Here is a 20,269-nt window from a genome sequence, read left to right on the forward strand (position 1 = left end):
GGGGGAGCGGGGGGTCGGGGTGGAGGGGCCCTGGCAGAGCCGGCGCGGCGTAGGCCAGGGCTGGGGGAGCGGGGGGTCGGGGTGGAGGGGCCCTGGCAGAGCCGGCGCGGCGGAGCCCAGGGCTGGGGGAGCGGGGGGTCGGGGTGGAGGGGCCCTGGCAGAGCCGGCGCGGCGGAGCCCAGGGCTGGGGGAGCGGGGGGGTCGGGGTGGAGGGGCCCTGGCAGAGCCGGCGCGGCGGAGCCCAGGGCTGGGGGAGCGGGGGGTCGGGGTGGAGGGGCCCTGGCAGAGCCGGCGCGGCGGAGCCCAGGGCTGGGGGAGCGGGGGGGTCGGGGTGGAGGGGCCCTGGCAGAGCCGGCGCGGCGGAGCCCAGGGCTGGGGGAGCGGGGGGTCGGGGTGGAGGGGCGCTGGCAGAGCCGGCGCGGCGGAGCCCAGGGCTGGGGGAGCGGGGGGTCGGGGTGGAGGGGCCCTGGCAGAGCCGGCGCGGCGGAGCCCAGGACTGGGGGAGCGGGGGGTCGGGGTGGAGGGGCCCTGGCAGAGCCGGCGCGGCGGAGCCCAGGGCTGGGGGAGCGGGGGGTCGGGGTGGAGGGGCCCTGGCAGAGCCGGCGCGGCGGAGCCCAGGACTGGGGGAGCGGGGGGTCGGGGTGGAGGGGCCCTGGCAGAGCCGGCGCGGCGGAGCCCAGGGCTGGGGGAGCGGGGGGTCGGGGTGGAGGGGCGCTGGCAGAGCCGGCGCGGCGGAGCCCAGGGCTGGGGGAGCGGGGGTCGGGGTGGAGGGGCGCTGGCAGAGCCGGCGCGGCGGAGCCCAGGACTGGGGGAGCGGGGGGTCGGGGTGGAGGGGCGCTGGCAGAGCCGGCGCGGCGGAGCCCAGGGCTGGGGGAGCGGGGGGTCGGGGTGGAGGGGCTCTGGCAGAGCCGGCGCGGCGGAGCCCAGGGACTGGGGGAGCGGGGGGTCGGGGTGGAGGGGCCCTGGCAGAGCCGGCGCGGCGGAGCCCAGGGCTGGGGGAGCGGGGGGTCGGGGTGGAGGGGCCCTGGCAGAGCCGGCGCGGCGGAGCCCAGGGCTGGGGGAGCGGGGGGTCGGGGTGGAGGGGCGCTGGCAGAGCCGGCGCGGCGGAGCCCAGGGCTGGGGGAGCGGGGGGGTCGGGGTGGAGGGGCCCTGGCAGAGCCGGCGCGGCGGAGCCCAGGACTGGGGGAGCGGGGGGTCGGGGTGGAGGGGCGCCTGGCAGTGCCGGCGCGGCGGAGCCCAGGGCTGGGGGAGCGGGGGGTCGGGGTGGAGGGGCCCTGGCAGAGCCGGCGCGGCGGAGCCCAGGGCTGGGGGAGCGGGGGGTCGGGGTGGAGGGGCCCTGGCAGAGCCGGCGCGGCGGAGCCCAGGGCTGGGGGAGCGGGGGGTCGGGGTGGAGGGGCCCTGGCAGAGCCGGCACGGCGGAGCCCAGGGCTGGGGGAGCGGGGGGTCGGGGTGGAGGGGCCGTGGCAGAGCCGGCGCGGCGTAGCCCAGGGCTGGGGGAGCGGGGGGTCGGGGTGGAGGGGCGCTGGCAGAGCCGGCGCGGCGGAGCCCAGGGCTGGGGGAGCGGGGGGTCGGGGTGGAGGGGCGCTGGCAGAGCCGGCGCGGCGGAGCCCAGGACTGGGGGAGAGGGGGGTCGGGGTGGAGGGGCGCTGGCTCTCCGCTCGGCTTGGGCAGGCTGGCACGGCTGGCTGGGCTCCTCTCCTAGGGACCATAAAGGCCTCTCTAGGGCCAAGAGCCCCAACTCCCCGTGCACGTGACCCTTCTCCAGCACCCACCGGCCAGTGGCATCCAGAGCAGCACAAACACCCCCAGGCCGCAGGCCTGGGCACAGCGGGGACCCATGGCCCCCCCCCACACATGTGCTGCCAAGCTGACCCAGGCTGCAGGCATGTGGCCGAGGGTCAAAGGTTAAGGCAGGAGGGGGCCAAGCCCCCCATGGCCCGTGGCTGTGATTGCTGCAGTGACTTGTGCCATGGGGCCTGCAGCACCCAGACGGTCTCCCCTCACCGAGGGGCAGCCGGGGGTTTTCAGCAGCACCCGCGGCATCGCCCACTTCGGCATGGTCCCCCGCTGGGCCCTGGCGCCCAGGACGAGGGGATGTGACCTGCCCTGGAGCAGCGGGTCCGTCTGCCAGCCCCAAGCTCTGGGAGCCCCCTGCCCCTTCCCACTCGCTGGCTGCTGGTGCCTGCCCCAGTCTGGGGAGTGACGGGGAGAGCAGGTGACGCTGGCTCCTCTAAAGTGTCCACCTGGGCTCCCCCGTCTCCATGACCGGTGCCCCCCATCTCCATGCCCGGCGCCCCCCAGCACTCACCTGCTCCCGTTGCTCCAGGCTGATCTCCAGCGGCTCGTCATCGTGCAGCTCGCGCGTGGGCCGGACGAAGGCCGGCGGTGTGAAGCGGTTGGCGCGGTCGAACTCCTCTGGCTCCACGCCCCGTCCGTCCCGCAGCCGTTCCCAGGCCGCCCGGTTGGCATGGCTCTCCTCCCGCTGCGTCTGCGAGGGGCCAGCGGCCTCCGGCCTCTCCTCCTCCTCCTCCTGCACCTCCTGCACCACGTGCTCCAGTGTCCCCCGCCGCCCGCCCCACGCCTCCGCCTTGCGCTTGGTGGAGGGCCGCTCCCGCAGCCCGTCCTTGAAAGCGGAGACGGCCAGGCTGACCTTCTGCACCTGCTCCACCGTCTGGCGCCGGGACATCAGCACCCCCATGGCTCTGCTGGCAGGAAAGAGGGGGTGGGGGGTTCAGGGGCAGCCTGCCTCGCGGCTACCGGCCAACAGCTCCCAGCCCTTCCCCTCACCAAAAGCCAGCCTCTTCTGGGGTGCGCCATGGCAGCTGCCTCTACAAGACTCACGCACCCAGCTCGGAAATGCAGCCACCTCTGGGGCAGGGCGCAGCAGCTGTTTAACAGCGCACACCAACGCTGCACAAGACTCACGCACCCAGCTCGGAAATGCAGCCACCTCTGGGGCAGGGCGCAGCAGCTGTTTAACAGCGCTCAGCAACCCAGCACCACAGAGTGGGACAGGAGGTGACGAAGAATTCCTTGTCCAGCTGAAGCTCCAGGGAGGGGTAAGGGAGAGTGGTGGGGAATCGACTGATCCGTGTTAGGCTCTGACTCGGGTTTATACCCAGATTCTTGTAGAAAGTGCCCAGGTCCTGCCCTCGGTGTGGTTGTGGCTCTGGCCTGAAAGAGGCGCTCAGGGGAGGATGGGACAAACAGAGATCAGCCATGGAGAATCCCCTCAGCTCTCCTCTGACCCTTTCCCGGGGCCTGGGCAGCCCCAACCCTTCACGCTGCTCCTCCGTTGGGTGGCGCTCGCCAGACTCTGGTGTAGACACAATCAGAGACACCCCCACACCGCACACAGATACGCACCTGCAAACACAAACACGTGTTCCCTCCCCTCCCGGAGTGGCAGAGGAGGGGTCTGGGCCAGGCTGTGGCAGCTCCAGGCCCAGCTCAGACACCGGCTCCAGGGCCTTGAGCAAGTCCCTGCACCCCTTTGCTTGCCTGGCCTTCCCTTCCCTGGAGAGCGGAGCCCAGGGTGTTCTCCTGGCCCTGCCGGGGGGAAGGGGCGTCAGCCAGTGTGTGGATCCAGCTTTGCAGATGCAAACCCTGCAGCGGGATGGTCTCTCCAGGAGCAGATCGTCCCTAAGCCGGCGTGGAAATCGTGCTTTGCGCGTCGTCTGTCAGATGAACAGTTCAAAGAGCCCTGGCCCGGTCAGAGAGTGTGAGCCCCGCTCAGCCCCAGCCCTGCACCCCGTGCTGGCCGGCACACGCAACACGCTCCGCATGCCAGCGCACACGCGTCTCCCTCCTCCACACACAGCCCCACAGCCCTGTCGCATGCAACACACTCACCTAAACGCCGGCACGCACACGCACCCACCCCCCTCCCTCTCCCACCCACAGCCCCCTGTCACGTGCAACACAAACCCCCAAACACCGGCACGCACACAAACACCCCCCCAGCCCCCTGTCCCATGCAACACACCCAAACACAGGACCGTGCACAGACGCCCCCCACCCCATACGCACATTCAAGCCCCCCGCCATCCACAGGTTTGCCATTCAGGTGGAGGACACAAAACCCCAGTACGTCCCAGCCCTCGGTGCCCCATTGCACCCTCTGTTATTGGTCCCGGGGTCACCCGGGCGACTCCGTGCCCCCTGCCAGTCGTGTGCTATCAGCGAGGCTTCCCAGCGGCCCCACTTGCCCCCGCATCACGCGTGCGCCCCCCCGCCCCGCGTTCCCGCTGGGCCAGCGAGCGGCCCCGCACCCCAAACGCTGCCCGTCTCCCTGCACGCTCTGCTTGGCTGGCGGGCGCCATCGATTTCCTCCCCGGTTGCCAGGGCAACCCAGGCTCCCGCGGGCCGGGGCTGGCAGGTAAGTGATTTGCGGATGCCGTGCTGGGGGAATCGCGTGCAGGTCCCGGGGCCCCCCGCTGCAGCGTGCCCGCCGGGGATGCCGAGGGCCCCGCAGGGCGGAGGGAGGGGCCCAGAGCCCCCGGAAAGCAGCACCCCGCCCTGTGGCGCGACCCATTGACGAGGGAGGGGAGAGCCAAGGGAGGCGCTGCCATTGCCCACCAAACGCCCGGGAGAGCCACGCTGCAGGCCAGCCGGGAGTATCGGCCCAGCTGGGCACCATTGGCTGGACAGGCCCCGCGCCAGGAGAACCATGCAAGGAAGGAGCCCAGGGCACGGGGCGGGCAGACAGCAGCTGCTGGGAAGCAGCAGCGTGGGCAGGTGGGCGCCACGCTCCCAGGGGAGCGTCGTGTGCACAGTCAGGGCAGGGCCATGGTGGGCTCTGCCATGGGGGCACCATGGCACCGGGAGAGGGCATGAGCACAGCTGGGGCAAGAGGGTGCTGGCGGGCGGCGTGGGGCCCTGTGCAATGGGGCTGCTCGCTGGTCACGCTGTGCATGTGGGCCTCAGGCTCCCACCACCCCTTTGGGCCCCGTGGGCTCTGCCCCACATCTCCTCCCCCACCTTAGTGCCAAGGAATAAGAGCAGTGGAAGTAACGTCTGCTGCAATGGGAGAGACTGGGCCGGGCTGGCTGGCAGCCGTGGGGCAGGGCCCATCGCCTTCCCTGCGACTAGCCTCCCCCAGCCACAGGGATGCAGCCCAAAAGCCAGTGTCCTCGCTCCTTAGAGCCTGTGACATGCACAGTGCCCTCACATCCACACACTGCCTTCACATACACACACACTGAAACACAAACACACACACTGCCCTCGCGCACACACACACTCAGAAACACATGCGCTGAGAAAGACACACACACACACACACTGCCTTCATACATATACGCATTGAGAAACACCCACACACTGCCCTCACACGCACACACTGCCTTCACACACACACAGACAGAGCGAGTAAGCACACACAGGACACAGACAGACAGACAGACACACACACACACACAGAGCCAGCAGGGCACCCCCCCCCCCCCCCGCCAGCCCTGCAGGAAGAGGTGTCTATGTGCACACAAACACCGAGCAGAAACGCCTTCATTCCCACGCTGCTAATCCTCAGCCACAGCCCTGCGGAGAGCGCGGCAGCCTGGGCCCGCCCCGCCGCAGCGCTGTGAGAGCTCGAGGACACGGATAGTCTGATTAAAGAGCGAGCGCTTGCTCTGCAATATCACCGGAGCCCGCGGGAGCCGGTTCAGGGCTGGCTACGGGAGCTCTCGAAAGGGGAATCCTCATCGGATGGGGTCCTAGCGGGAGGCCGCCAAGCTCCATCCTAGGCCTGACGCTTTTCAACATCTCCCCCGCCCCGATCCGGGCAGTAAATATAAAATCCCTGCTGGTAAAACGTGTAGCGGGCACACAGATTGGTGGAGCTATAAACGGTGACTGTCACGGAGTGTGGGGGAGTCCAGGCCCTGCACCCCTCTTCCTGGGATTCACTGAGACTCTCAGCCAGCCAGTAAAACAGAAGGTTTATTGGACAACAGGAACACAGTCCAAAACAGAGCTTGTGGGTACACCCAGGACCCCTCAGTGAAGTCCTTCTGGGGGAGCAGGGAGCTTAGACCCCAGCCCTGGGGTTCCCTGTGTTCCTCCACCCAGCCCCAACCTGAAACTAAACCCACCGAGCAGGTTCCCTGCTGCAGCCTCCGTCCACATTCCTGGGCAGAGGTGTTACCTCCCCCTCCCCCTCCTGGCTCAGGTGACAGGCTCTCAGGTCTCCCGTCCCCAGGGCACATTCCCAGGTCAACACTCCCCCCTCCCTGCTGCGTCACATCGTCACATCGACGAGGCCACACTGAGCGATCGGGGTCGCTGCATAAGCCGGGCCTGTGAAAAGCCAAGCGGGGTTTTAGCCGTGTGGCGTTCTACACGTAGGGACAGGGCATCCGGCCAGACCCAGGGAAGCGGGGCTGTGCCCTGAGAAGCAGTGACTCGGGCCAGAGCGGACAAACAGCTCAACACGAGCCCCCAGGACAAAAGGGCGAATGCGACCCCCGGCTGTACAGACAGGAGGAGAACAGGGGGGTGATTTTCCCCTGCATGCAGGGGAACGTCCTGGCCTGTGAGGGGCAGGAGGGTCAGACTAGTGAGCTAATGGGCCCACAGGGCCTTGACAATCATTATCACGGTTATGGGGCTGGAAAAGTCCCGAGGAGCGGGAGCTGTAGTGAGAGAACACAGGGCTGAGCCTGCCTTGCTGTATAAAATATGCCCCGGTGCATTCGCCGCTGTGCTCGGAAGTATCATCTGAAATAATTACAGCTACATGGCGCGTGTCAAAGGAAACGAGCAGACGTGAGCGGCTTTGATCGTGTTTGTTCACCTGCTCGCTAGGCTGTCAAATACGGTGCCCGGCAATGTCTCTGCCAGTCAGTGAGTGCTCGCCAAGCTCTGCTGTAGACACAATCAGAGACACCCACACACTGCACACAGATACACACCTGCAAACACAAACACTCTATTGTGCTCCGATCCCCGGACATAATTCTGCACAAACACACTCAGCCAGGTGTATAGCCACCCCCAAACACTGACTACTGCACACACGTGCACAGAGGCATGATCATACACACCCAGGCAGAAAAACACATACACACACTCACACTCAGCTCTCTAGTCACACACACACAGACATGCCTGCGGTAGATTTACAAAGGCACACATACACCAAGATATGTTCATGGCCACTTGCGTGTTCAGGCAGACATACGGACATGTATCCATGCACACCCCCACACACAGGGCCGTTTTCTTGCATACCCACACACAGAGAGGGGCATTTTCATGTGCACACACAAACACACACCCAGGTGTGTCTTCATACACCCCCCCACTCACACACAGGCATGTATTCATGCACCCACACATGCATACACACACAGAAAGATGAGTATTCACGCACATGCACACACAGAGGTGTGTGTTCATGTGCACGCACACAGAGGTGTGTATTCACATGAGTGCACACACATGGGTGTGTATTCATGAACACACAGAGGCATGTATTCACACACAAATGCACAGAGGTGTGTATTCACGCACACACCAAGGCGTGTATTCACACACACATGCACACACAGAGGCATGTATTCATGCACATGCACACACAGCTGGGTATTCATGCACACACATAGGTGTGTATTCATGCACACGCACACACAGAGGCATGTTTGCATGCTTGCACAGAGGTGTGTATTCACGCACACGTGCACACATAGGCATGTATTCATGCACATGCATACACAGAGGTGTGTATTCACACACATGCACACACAGAGGTGTGTATTCACACACACACCAAGGCATGAATTCACACACATCAGTGTGTATTCACACACACAGAGGTGTGTGTTCACACACATGCACACGCAGAGGCATGTATTCACAGGCACGCACATTGGTGTGTATTCCCACACACAGAAGTGTGTATTCACGCACACATACAGAGGCGTGTATTCATGCACACACAAAGGCGTGTATTCACACACACAGAGGCGTGTATTCCCACACACACAAAGGCGTGTATTCATGCACCCTCCCATCCCCGTCTGGAATCCAGCCCACCGTGTGGATACGTGATTTCCAGAGAGGCGTGAGTGGAGAGGAAAGGGAAGGCGGGTGTGTGAGTCGCAACGCAGCGTCTGTGTGGGCAGCCACCTCCGGGAATCCTCGGCTAATCTGCTCTCGCCAGCCTCGCCTCCCCCACCCGCTGCGCTGCCCTGTCAGCAGGCGCGGGAGAGACGCAGGGAGAGGGGGCCAGGGAGGGGCCGCTGCCCCCCATGGGATGCTGCTCCAACCCCCGCCCCTGCCCAGCTGCCTGGCACGAGAGGCCAAGCCTGCTGCTGGGAGCGGGGCGGAGAAGACACCGGTTCCAAAGGGCCAGAAACTGGCCCCTGGCCCTGTGGCTACGCAGGGAGGGGAGGGGGCAACCAGAGACGGAGTTACACAGGGGAGAGGTCAGAGAGACGTGAGCAGCAGCTCCCTGAGTAACGGTACCCAAGTAACAGCCCTCTGAGTACCAGTGCCCTGAGAAACAGCCCTCAGAGGAACACCACCAATACCCAAAATAACGGTACCCCCAGTACCGGTACCCTGAGAAACAGCCCTCAGAGGAACACCGCCAGTACCCTGAATAACAGTAATAGTGCCTCAGGTAACAGCAGACTGAGTACCAGTACTGGTACCCTCAACAACCGGAACAGTACCCGAGTAACAGTACTCTAAATACCAGTAGCAATGGTGCTAGAGGTGACAGGACCTGAAGAACAGCTCTCCAAGAACAGTATCAGTATCCCAGACCAGTGTGTCTGGAGTAACCATACTGCAAATAACAGTGCCCCCAAAACCCTACCCACACCCCAAGCAGCCGCACTCCGAGTGCAGTACCACCAGTCAGAGTGCCAGGCCCCTGCCCCCGTAGGCCTCTGGTGCTGAAGGAGCCATCTCCCCCGTGCCCTGGCGCCGTCCCTCGCCAGCCTCCATGGCTCCGCCGTGCTGATCTGTGGCCAGAGGAATTGCTCATTTTCCTTTACTGAGGCCGAGATCAACACCTCCTCTGTGGGCCCCCCAATCACTCCTCATCCCCCACGCCGGCCTGGGCCTAGAATCTCCTTAGCCGGAGGCCTGGGCGCTCCCTGACCCCAGCCAACGCGTCTCGGGTCCATTGGCAGCCCTGCCCGGCCAGAACAGACGACTCCCCTGTATGTATTATCAGCCCCGCACCCGCGCGGGCCCTTCCCACAGCCCCGGGACCCCTTTGCCAAGCCCTCCCTGCCGGCAGAGCTGCCGCGGGGCACAGGGCCTGCTCCACGCTCTCATGGGCTCAGAGTGTCATGACTCCCTCCCTGCCTGGCTGAGGGCTCTGGGCTCCCACCACCCCGGCCTCCACCCCCTTGCCCCTGCAACAGCCTGGCGCGAGTTGTGCCTAGTGTGCCCCAGGGTGTTGCCGTGCCCCCCGGCTTTAGGGGAGCACCGAACAACGTGGCTAGAACCTCAGGCTGCAGCATCCTTCTCCCAGGCTGCCCTCCCCACGCCCCAGGGTCAGCGCACAGGCCCTCGGGGCAGGCAGGAAAAGGCAGCTGGTGCAGCTGCCCCTGCCCTCGGCGCTGTCCCTGGCGCCCACACTCCCCGTGTCACAGTCTCCCACGAGCAAGGCAGCGCAGGGGGAAATGCCCCCAGGGGCTCCCTGGGTTCCCCGGGCATTGCAGGCCTCAGCTTGCAATGGTTCTCCCGGGCTCTCACCCATCCAGGCGCTGGGTCCAGCCAACCCCCTGGGCCTCCCCCGCTCCCTTCACGTGTTCAGCGCGTCCGCTCGGGGTGCGAGAGCCTTCCCCTCTGCAGCCCCCTCCCGTCTCTCTCCAGCCAGGGCACGTTCTCCCCTGACCCTTGCTTGGCTGTCCCCAGCTCTCCCGCCCCACAGCCATGGCAGAGACGCTACGCAGCAGTGCTGCTGAGGTGCCAGCCTTGTCCGGGGCACGCAGAGCTCTGCCCCCCGGGACACGCTGAGCCCTGCTGGCGGGTCCCTCAGCATGTGCTGACACCTTGGCATGGAGTATCCGGTGCCGCCGCTCACCTTGGCACGGGCTAGTGCCAGCCTGACCTTGTCGCCTGGCAGAGCCTAGGGGCTATTTTTAGATCTCCTCTCTGGGGACGCCAGATCTGGCCGCAGACAGCTGCAGTCTCCACACGCTGTTCTGTCCTCAACCTTCACACGGCAACGCCAGGCTTCATGCAAGAGGCTGCAGCATCCCTCCACCCCTGCGCCAGCTCGCCACCCATCCCTCCCCACTGGGAGCCGGGGGCAGAGGCCACCCCCCCGCCCCCGCTGGCAAAGGGCTCAGCCCCGGGGGAAGGCTTGGGGGTGAAAGCGCTCGGCACATCACAAGCACCTCCCAGGCTCGAACTAACGCTTCCTCCCCACCCCTGCTAAGCAGACCCGGAACTGCACCCCCACATACAGAAGGGGAAATTGAGGCCCAAGGGTCACACCCCATATGTGTCAGAGCGGGGCACAGCCCTAAGGAGGAGCTGGCTCCTAGACCTATGCTCCTCCCACAGCGCAGCGCGATGACCACAGGCCCTGGGAGCAGCACATGCCCAGGGGACAGCCAAGAGCAACTGAGGCAGGGGGCCTCTTTGCAGGGCGTGAAACAAGCTCCCAGCGACAGGAGGGGTACATAGAAATGGGAAGGGCTTTCAGGAGGGGGGAGGAGGAATCTTTGGAGGAGTGTGTAGACAGATGCCATCCCAGGGCACAACCCCCTGGCCTGGGGAGCCCTACAGGGCGTAATGCTGGTACTGCCGGCTCTGTGCACAGGGCACGTCAGGCCGCGCCTCTCCCCTGGGCGAAGAACGCGGTTCCCTAAACCCCAGGGCTCCGTGCCGCCCTGCCCTGCCCGGTGCCCGGCAGCCCCATCAAACACAGACTGGAGAGAGGAGCTGCCAGCTCAGCCAGCCCCCAGCCGGGGGCCAGCTCAGAAGCCCCCCTCCCTCTGCCCCCCGCAGGGCCCTCTCCAGCGCAGGCTCCCCTGCAGCAGATTGTCCTGCTGGGCGGCCTTGGGAGCCCCCTTCGGCCGTCAGAGGGCATTAAAAATGCCTCGTGGCTCCCCCCGGGCTCAGCTCCAGCCCAGCAAGTGAGGGCCGGGGGACAGCTGCCTTGATCTTCCCTGGGAGAGGAACCTGCATGATGGCGGGTCTCTCCTGCTTTGTATCCCCCTAGTAAAAGCCCCTTTTCCCCTCCCCAGCCCCCCTCCCCCCAGTGCCTGTGCCTGTCTTCCCCCTACAGAGCAAGGCAGGGTGGAGATTCCGCCCCCCCCGCCTTAGAAGGGGGAAACTGAGGCATGGAGAGGGGCTAGGATCAGTGCTCAGGAGATCCCATCTCCTCTGAGACAGGTGAGCAGGTCCATGGTGGGAAGGTGCCAGGGGCTGGGGGTGGGAGCTGGCTGCGGTGGGGGGCTCTGCAGGGCATGGAGCTGCTATGGGAATGGCTGGCGCAGTCAGTGTGGTGAGGGGGAGTGAGGGGCTGGGCTGAGGGAGGGAGGGATTGTTCCAGTGGGAGGTAATAGACCCAGCCCTGGCACCACGGGCACCTTCCTGCTGGCAGCTCCGACCTGTAAAACAATTGCTCCCGGCCCTGCCCCCTTCAGAGCTGCCTTCCCTGCCAGGTCCCACTCCTACCCCGCCAGCCCCTGAACTCGCACCCCCTGGGCTCCCCACGCTCTGCCCCAGCCTGGCCAGGGCTCCCTGGACCCTGGCATGGAGTCGCTGGGGCTGGTCCCTTGTCCTGAAATCCCGGTCCAGAATCTGGAGGGGCCACGTCCCGGGACCCCCCCCTGCTGCCTGGAGAGGAGAGGGGGTGGCGGGGTGATGCACTGAGACTTCCTGCCTCCCTGTGCTCCGCTGCGGAAGGACAGTTTGGGGGGCTGGGGTCAGGCACCGTTTCCGTCAGCAATTAGTCCAGGCCTGGGCCCCCTAACCCTGCCTGCCAGGGGCCCCTCAGCCCTGACCTGCAGCTCCCTGCCCTCCCCAGCTAGTCCCCGCTCCGGCCCCTCTGCTCAACCCTGGCAGCGCCGGCCCCGCTGGAGCTGTGCTAACCGGGATTTGAGCCACCGGTCTCCAGCAGAGTGTACAGCCCCCCGTGTCGTTCCCCAGCCACCTACGCCCAGGAATCTGCCCCCACCCCCCACAACTACAAACCACTGACCCAGCCCCGCAACGCAAATCGATGGGTCCTAGGCCCCAGAGCCCCCGTCCCTCTGCACCATTAAGGTCAATGCATCACCCCTGCTCCCTGAGCTACAATCCATTCACCCTCAGCCCCCTCTGCTCCCCAGGCCAGTCACTGCCCCGGCCCAGCCGAAATCCCGCTGACCCCCCAGCATCTGTCGGGGTGCTGTCTTAGGGCTGTGAGAAAGAGGGCTGGGTTGTTATGGTCAGGTTTTGGAGCACAGGGCTTGGTTGTTATGGTAGAGTTGTGAGCATGAGCTGGGTTGTTATTGTCAGGTGGAGAGCCCAGGACTGGGTTGTTATGGTCGGGTTGTGAGCCCAGGGCTGCGTTGTTATGATAGGGTTGTGAGCCCAGGGCTGGGTTGTTATGGTCGGGTTGTGAACCCAGGGCGGGGTTGTTATGGTCGGGTTGTGAGCCCAGCGCTGGGTTGTTATGGTCGGGTTGTGAGCCCAGGACTGGGTTATTATGGTCGGGTTGTGAGCCCAGGGCTGCGTTGTTATGATAGGGTTGTGAGCCCAGGGCTGGGTTGTTATGGTCGGGTTGTGAACCCAGGGCGGGGTTGTTATGGTCGGGTTGTGAGCCCAGCGCTGGGTTGTTATGGTCGGGTTGTGAGCCCAGGACTGGGTTATTATGGTCGGGTTGTGAGCCCAGGGCGGGGTTGTTATGGTCGGGTTGTGAGCCCAGGGCTGGGTTGTTATGGTCGGGTTGTGAGCCCAGGGCTGGGTTGTCATGGTAGGGGTGTGAGCCCAGGGCTGGGTTGTTATGGTCGGGGTGTGAGCCCAGGGCTGGGTTATTATGGTCGGGTTGTGAGCCCAAGGCTGGGTTGTTACGGTCGGGTTGTGAGCCCAGCGCTGGGTTGTTGTGGTCGGGTTGTGAGCCCAGGACGGGGTTGTTATGGTCGGGTTGTGAGCCCAGCACTGGGTTGTTATGGTCGGGTTGTGAGCCCAGGGCGGGGTTGTTATGGTCGGGTTGTGAGCCCAGGGCTGGGTTGTTATGGTCGGGTTGTGAGCCCAGGGCGGGGTTGTTACGGTCGGCTTGTGAGCCCAGGGCTGGGTTGTTATGGTCGGGTTGTGAGCCCAGGACTGGGTTGTTATGATAGGGTTGTGAGCCCAGCGCTGGGTTGTTATGGTCGGGTTGTGAGCCCAGGACTGGGTTATTATGGTCGGGTTGTGAGCCCAGGGCGGGGTTGTTATGGTCGGGTTGTGAGCCCAGGGCTGGGTTATTATGGTCGGGTTGTGAGCCCAGGGCTGGGTTGTTATGGTCGGGTTGTGAGCCCAGGGCTGGGTTGTCATGGTAGGGGTGTGAGCCCAGGGCTGGGTTGTTATGGTCGGGGTGTGAGCCCAGGGCTGGGTTATTATGGTCGGGTTGTGAGCCCAGGGCTGGGTTGTTACGGTCGGGTTGTGAGCCCAGCGCTGGGTTGTTATGGTCGGGTTGTGAGCCCAGGACGGGGTTGTTATGGTCGGGTTGTGAGCCCAGCACTGGGTTGTTATGGTCGGGTTGTGAGCCCAGGGCGGGGTTGTTATGGTCGGGTTGTGAGCCCAGGGCTGGGTTGTTATGGTCGGGTTGTGAGCCCAGGGCGGGGTTGTTACGGTCGGGTTGTGAGCCCAGCGCTGGGTTGTTATAGTCGGGTTGTGAGCCCAGGGCGGGGTTGTTATGGTCGGGTTGTGAGCCCAGCGCTGGGTTGTTATGCTAGGGTTGTTATGGTAGGGTTGTGAGCCCAGCGCTGGGTTGTTATGGTCGGGTTGTGAGCCCAGGGTGGGGTTGTTACGGTCGGGTTGTGAGCCCAGGGCTGGGTTGTTATGGTCGGGTTGTGAGCCCAGGGCGGGGTTGTTACGGTCGGGTTGTGAGCCCAGGGCGGGGTTGTTATGGTCGGGTTGTGAGCCCAGGGCTGGGTTGTTATGGTCGGGTTGTGAGCCCAGCGCTGGGTTGTTATGGTCGGGTTGTGAGCCCAGGGCTGGGTTGTTACGGTCGGGTTGTGAGCCCAGCGCTGGGTTGTTATGGTCGGGTTGTGAGCCCAGGGCGGGGTTGTTACTGTCGGGTTGTGAGCCCAGGGCGGGGTTGTTACGGTCGGGTTGTGAGCCCAGGGCGGGGTTGTTACGGTCGGGTTGTGAGCCCAGGGCTGGGTTGTTATGGTCAGGTTGTGAGCCCAGGGCGGGGTTGTTATGGTCGGGTTGTGAGCCCAGGGCGGGGTTGTTATGGTCGGGTTGTGAGCCCAGCGCTGGGTTGTTATGGTCGGGTTGTGAGCCCAGGGCGGGGTTGTTACGGTCGGGTTGTGAGCCCAGGGCGGGGTTGTTACTGTCGGGTTGTGAGCCCAGGGCGGGGTTGTTACGGTCGGGTTGTGAGCCCAGGGCGGGGTTGTTACGGTCGGGTTGTGAGCCCAGCGCTGGGTTGTTACGGTCGGGTTGTGAGCCCAGGGCGGGGTTGTTATGGTAGGGTTGTGAGCCCAGGGCAGGGTTGTTATGGTCGGGTTATGAGCCCAGGGCGGGGTTGTTATGGTCGGGTTGTGAGCCCAGCGCTGGGTTGTTACGGTCGGGTTGTGAGCCCAGGGCGGGGTTGTTATGGTCGGGTTGTGAGCCCAGGGCGGGGTTGTTACGGTCGGGTTGTGAGCCCAGGGCGGGGTTGTTACGGTCAGGTTGTGAGCCCAGGGCGGGGTTGTTACGGTCGGGTTGTGAGCCCAGCGCTGGGTTGTTATGGTCAGGTTGTGAGCCCAGCGCTGGGTTGTTATGGTCGGGTTGTGAGCCCAGGGCGGGGTTGTTATGGTCGGGTTGTGAGCCCAGGGCGGGGTTGTTATGGTCGGGTTGTGAGCCCAGCGCTGGGTTGTTATGGTCAGGTTGTGAACCCAGGGCGGGGTTGTTACGGTCGGGTTGTGAGCCCAGCGCTGGGTTGTTATGGTCGGGTTGTGAGCCCAGCGCTGGGTTGTTACTGTCGGGTTGTGAGCCCAGGGCGGGGTTGTTACGGTCGGGTTGTGAGCCCAGGGCGGGGTTGTTACGGTCGGGTTGTGAGCCCAGGGCTGGGTTGTTATGGTCAGGTTGTGAGCCCAGGGCGGGGTTGTTATGGTCGGGTTGTGAGCCCAGCGCTGGGTTGTTATGGTCAGGTTGTGAGCCCAGCGCTGGGTTGTTATGGTCGGGTTGTGAGCCCAGGGCGGGGTTGTTACGGTCGGGTTGTGAGCCCAGGGCGGGGTTGTTACGGTCGGGTTGTGAGCCCAGGGCGGGGTTGTTACGGTCGGGTTGTGAGCCCAGGGCGGGGTTGTTACGGTCGGGTTGTGAGCCCAGCGCTGGGTTGTTATGGTCGGGTTGTGAGCCCAGCGCTGGGTTGTTATGGTCGGGTTGTGAGCCCAGGGCGGGGTTGTTATGGTTGGGTTGTGAGCCCAGGGCGGGGTTGTTATGATCGGGTTGTGAGCCCAGCGCTGGGTTGTTATGGTCGGGTTGTGAACCCAGGGCGGGGTTGTTACGGTCGGGTTGTGAGCCCAGGGCGGGGTTGTTATGGTCGGGTTATGAGCCCAGGGCGGGGTTGTTATGGTCGGGTTGTGAGCCCAGCGCTGGGTTGTTATGGTCGGGTTGTGAACCCAGGGCGGGGTTGTTACGGTCGGGTTGTGAGCCCAGGGCGGGGTTGTTACGGTCGGGTTGTGAGCCCAGCGCTGGGTTGTTATGGTCAGGTTGTGAGCCCAGCGCTGGGTTGTTATGGTCGGGTTGTGAGCCCAGGGCGGGGTTGTTATGGTCGGGTTGTGAGCCCAGGGCTGGGTTGTTACGGTCGGGTTGTGAGCCCAGGGCGGGGTTGTTATGGTCGGGTTGTGAGCCCAGGGCGGGGTTGTTACGGTCGGGTTGTGAGCCCAGGGCGGGGTTGTTACGGTCGGGTTGTGAGCCCAGGGCGGGGTTGTTACGGTCGGGTTGTGAGCCCAGCGCTGGGTTGTTACGGTCGGGTTGTGAGCCCAGGGCGGGGTTGTTACGGTTGGTCTCAGGCTGCGACTGGTGAGTTAATGAGAACTCAGCGTGTGGCCTTTGTGTGGGGAAGGAAAGCACGGAAAGGCTCAGCCCTTGGCGAGAGCTAAGGTGGAGCAGGGGGGAACCATCCACCCCAGGCTGCTGCAGTTCAGCATCAGCCCCTGCTCTGGAGACAGCGTCCTGGGGTTTGACCTCTCCTCTCCAGCCCCCCGGGGTGGGCCTGCGCCCTCCAGCGCGTCCGGCTCCGTGGGTCTGTCCCCGGCCGTCTAGTGCTCAGCACGGTGGGTCCCTCAGCGTTCCTCTCCCGCCCACCCTGGAACGTGACCGGCTGGACCTGAGCAGGGCTGATTGCAGCCGGCTCTGCCCTCCTGCCCTCGGAGAGGCGCCCGTTCTCCGGGGTGCACCGGGCGCTGTGAGTTTGCACCCCGCCCCCTGCTCCGTCCCCCTCCAGTAACTGGGCCTGGCCCATACTTCTGTCACTAGTGCAAACGGCGGCTCACAGCTGGTGTCTGCATGGGGCCCTCTGGGCTTTCTGTGCTGCAGGCTCCCTGGAGCCAGGAGGGAAGGAGCTTCTCTCTCGCCCTGCCTGCCCCAGCCCCCCCGGGGAAAGCCCCTGGGAAGCAGGGAAGCCAGCCGCGGCTGCGTGTCTAGCTACCGAGATCTCCGTGCTGGGTCTGTCAGACACCGGGGCGGGGCTGGCAGTCCCGGCAGCCGGGCTGCCCCTGGGGCTGGCGTCTCCTCCAGCTGCTCCGCCTGGTCTGGGTGCAGCTCCCCCTCCCTCCTTGGGCCTCCCCAGCGCTGCAGCCTGTTGCAGGCCCCGCTGGGTAATGTGCCGGCTAAACGTGGGCACTGCTCCTGCCCGCTACGGCTGCCATGTCAGGGCGGCTCCCTCGTCTGACAGCCCACGGCTGGAGGAGATCCCCAGCTGGGCAGGCCCGCGTCTCCCTGACGGAGGGCATACGCTCTGCCCCTGCCGGGGCGCAGCGACGGTGTCTGTGCCAGGGCAGCTGCTCCCATTATACTGGGTGAGGGGTGCATGCGGGGAAGCACAGGGCAGCCAGACGCCCAGGCTGGCACACGGTGGAGAGGGGAAAGACGCCCTCCTGCTGCCTACCCCGAATCCCCGGAGTGGGAGCAGGGCCCTGGTGCCTGCGCTGGCCGGGGGAGAGCGCGGCTGGAGGCAGGTGGCCTGTGTCTCGAGGAGGAGGATGCAGCTGGGGTGCCCTGTCCAACGTGGCGCTGCGCCGGTGGCTGTCACTGAGTGCCCTGGAGGGGAGCAGGCCACGGGACGGTCACTGCTCTGTTATACGGCGCCCGGAGCTCGCTGGCTCCCTCCGGTCCAGGCATGCGCCCTGCCCCTCTCTCGGCTCTGCCAGTCACCCGCCACCCATCCCTTCACCCCTCGCTTTTCCCCACTGGAGCCCGGGGCTGCCCGGCCTCCTGGCTCACGGGGCTGGCATGTGTGCCGGGCGATGGGGGCGTGGAGGGGAGGCTGCAGTCAGAGGCTGGGGAGGGCTGGGCTAGGGCTGCCCTGGGAGGGCACTGGGGGCGAGTGGGAGAGAGCCAGGAAGAGCTGCTGAGCGCGAGGTGTGGCCAGCTGGGGAAGCAGGGAGCCGGGAGCACTGAGTGCGGGGTGCCCAAGGCCTGACGGGCGCAGCCCTGCCGGGGGTCCCGGGCGAAGGAAGGGCTGGGAGCAAGTCACCGCGCTGCGCTCTCTGGATTCCAGCCGACGCTGGCCGGGCAAGGAAAGGGCTGAGGTGGGCACCTGGAGCCCGTGATGCTGCCCCGGGGCCGAGGTGCCCGGCCCCAGTTGGGCCAGACGGACAGACAGACGTCAGGCCAGGAAAAGCTCCAGAAGTGGCTCCGGGCGATGGCCCAGGGGGGTGGAAGCGTGGGGAGCCCAGGGGCTGGGCGTTGCCACGGCAGGACGGACCTTGCAGGGGGCACTTCCCCTGGGGCTCAGCAGTGAGCTGTGGGCTCGTGCTCTCCAGGAGGGCAGGAACGACCCTGGGACCTGGCCTCGTTGGGATGGGGGATGGGGTCCCTGAAGGGCTGACGGCCCCCATCTATGCGCAGGGCAACCAGGGACAGCTCTGGGCGGGCTGGGGGCTCTGCGGGTGTCTGGAAAGGGGGCAGGGTCTCAGGGCCCATTGTCCCCCCAGCTGGGCTCAGGGCGATTCCCTCACAGCCGTGGGGCTGGGAGAGGCCTGCAGTCTCCTCTGCAGCATCCAGCGTCTGCCCCTTCTTGGAGCCTGGGGAGCAGGCAGCATGGGCCAGTAGCCTGCGCCGGTTGGCAGGGGGTAGGAGGCTGGGCTAGCATTCCTGGGAAGCCAAAGAGGGTGCTCCCCGCACCCTCTGCTCCTGCTTCCTGGTGCCGGGGCCCCCTGGCTCTGGTCCCCCGGTGCGGTCCTGCTCGCCGCTTGCACTGGGGCCGGGGCGCTGCAGGGTCGCCTGTGGGGCGGGGGAGGCAGAGGGACTGACAGCAGCCGTGCCAGGCCCGTGCAGTGCAGCTGGTGCCAGGCTGCTGGCCCCCTTTGCTTGGCCCGGGCGTGGGCGTGGGCAGGGGCAGGCAGGCCTGCGCAGCTGAGCAAAGGTGGGTTCTGGAGGCAGCGCTGAGGGGCCCAGGACGCTATTTCCACTGGCTCTGACTGCCCCCCGCCTTGGCACTGAGCTGCACCAGGACCCAAGTGGCAGCCCCCGGGGGTGCAGGGGCACAGCCGGTGCCCATGCTGCCCCTGTTCTGTGGCTAGCCGGGGATTCTAGCCCCAGGGCTGCCCGCCGGCACCTTCCCCAGCACTCAGGTCACTCGGACAAGATTCAAGCAGCGGCAGGAAGGGAAGGGCTGGAGCGGCTTGAACTGGGGCTTTTCCAGGCTGCTGAGCGAGCTTGCAGCAAGGCAGCCGATGGGGCTCAGGGCAGCCTGGCATCCTGGCCCTGGGGCAGGAGGCTCGGCTCTGCGGGCTCAGAGAGCAGGAGATTTTGTTGTTCTGTCGCATGTCTCCATCTCCCAGAGGGCAGCAGAAATACCAAGACCGCACAGTCCCCTCCCCTGCAGCATACTCAGCATCCCCCCGGCACGGAGCTCCCACGCCCACCAGCCCTTATGAGACCTCCTCAGCCCAGCACCCACGTCGGGACCCTGCACCCAAGGGAGAGAGCCAACGGACTGGCCCTGGTGTCTGACTTTCCACCCCAAGGCAACACCAAGGCCAGTCCCCCACAGCTCAGACCAGCTCCGAACCCCTGCTCCCCCCTGCCAGCAAGAGGGGTGCCTGTCCTGGAGAGGAAGGGGGCCAGCGGGGTGAAGTGCCCCACCCTGCATTCGCAGCAGGCTCGGCGCTGCTCCCCCGACGGAGGCTACGCCCCACTTACCGGGGTGGGGATCCGGACGCGCCGCGGCGCGAGCCCTAAGGAGCTGCCCGCACGGTGCCCATTCCGTCTGCTTCTCCCAACAGCCTCCTCCTTGCCCGCTTCACTGCATCCCTGGCGGGGCTCCCTCGCTGCCCCAGAGAGGCGATGCCTGTGGATGGAGAAGGGAGGCTGGTACCCGGAGCGGATGCTGCTGGAGGACGCGGGAGGAGGAAGATGCTGGCAGCTGGTGGCCGAGGCTAGAGCGCGCGCACGCAGGCAAGGAGGAAGCGGGGCTGAGCAGATGCCGCCTGGCTTGCTGGCCCCGTACCAGCTACGGCCTGAGCTGCGCTAGGCTCCTCGCTGGGAGAGGAAGCGGGTTTTTAACCATTCTGACGTTGGCTGGGAGATACCAATGAAATCCTTCCCCACGTCTCCGGCTCCCAGGCTGAGCTGCTTTCATTAGTGACAACCTCAAGGACTGCAGCGCCGGGACTGCATCCACTCAGGAAAGAGAGGAGCAAGGTCAGCCCAGCCTCTCCCCACCCCGCCCAGCCCCAGCCCAGGAGATCCGGCAGCTTTTGGGTGCTTTAACCCTTCCCCGCCTAGCAGAGGTACCTTCACAGAGCCGGAGCAGCAGAGACGGAGAGGCGGGGGGCTCCCCAGCCCATGCCCCTGTGGCCAGGGCAGGCCCAGCATGCCCGGGGCACACCGACTGGCCTCTGCCGCATGTCAGCTGGTCTGGGGGGGTCTCTGGGAACATGTGCATTGGCCCTTCTCCCTT

At 65.6% G+C, this 20,269-nt stretch overlaps 1 protein-coding gene across 1 annotated transcript; it reads right to left on the reverse strand.

The window, feature by feature from the left end:
• Positions 1 to 2,230: 2,230 nt before the first annotated feature.
• PHF24 (PHD finger protein 24) lies at positions 2,231 to 19,972 on the reverse strand. The gene is made up of 2 exons (XM_037902448.2): positions 19,510 to 19,972; positions 2,231 to 2,702 (listed from the first exon to the last, which is right to left on the reverse strand). Exon 2 carries the CDS (start codon positions 2,696 to 2,698, stop codon positions 2,231 to 2,233), a length of 468 nt encoding a protein of 155 aa, XP_037758376.1. The 5' UTR covers positions 2,699 to 2,702; positions 19,510 to 19,972.
• Between the last annotated feature and the right edge of the window lie 297 nt (positions 19,973 to 20,269).

The sequence above is a fragment of the Chelonia mydas genome, chromosome 5, assembly GCF_015237465.2.
Source record: "Chelonia mydas isolate rCheMyd1 chromosome 5, rCheMyd1.pri.v2, whole genome shotgun sequence".
Classification (NCBI taxonomy): Eukaryota; Metazoa; Chordata; order Testudines; family Cheloniidae; genus Chelonia; species Chelonia mydas.

Coding starts and splice junctions, on each gene's coding strand:
- PHF24 (XM_037902448.2), bottom strand. CDS start 2,698: ATGGGGGTGCTGATGTCCCGGCGCCAGACGGTGGAGCAGGTGCAGAAG.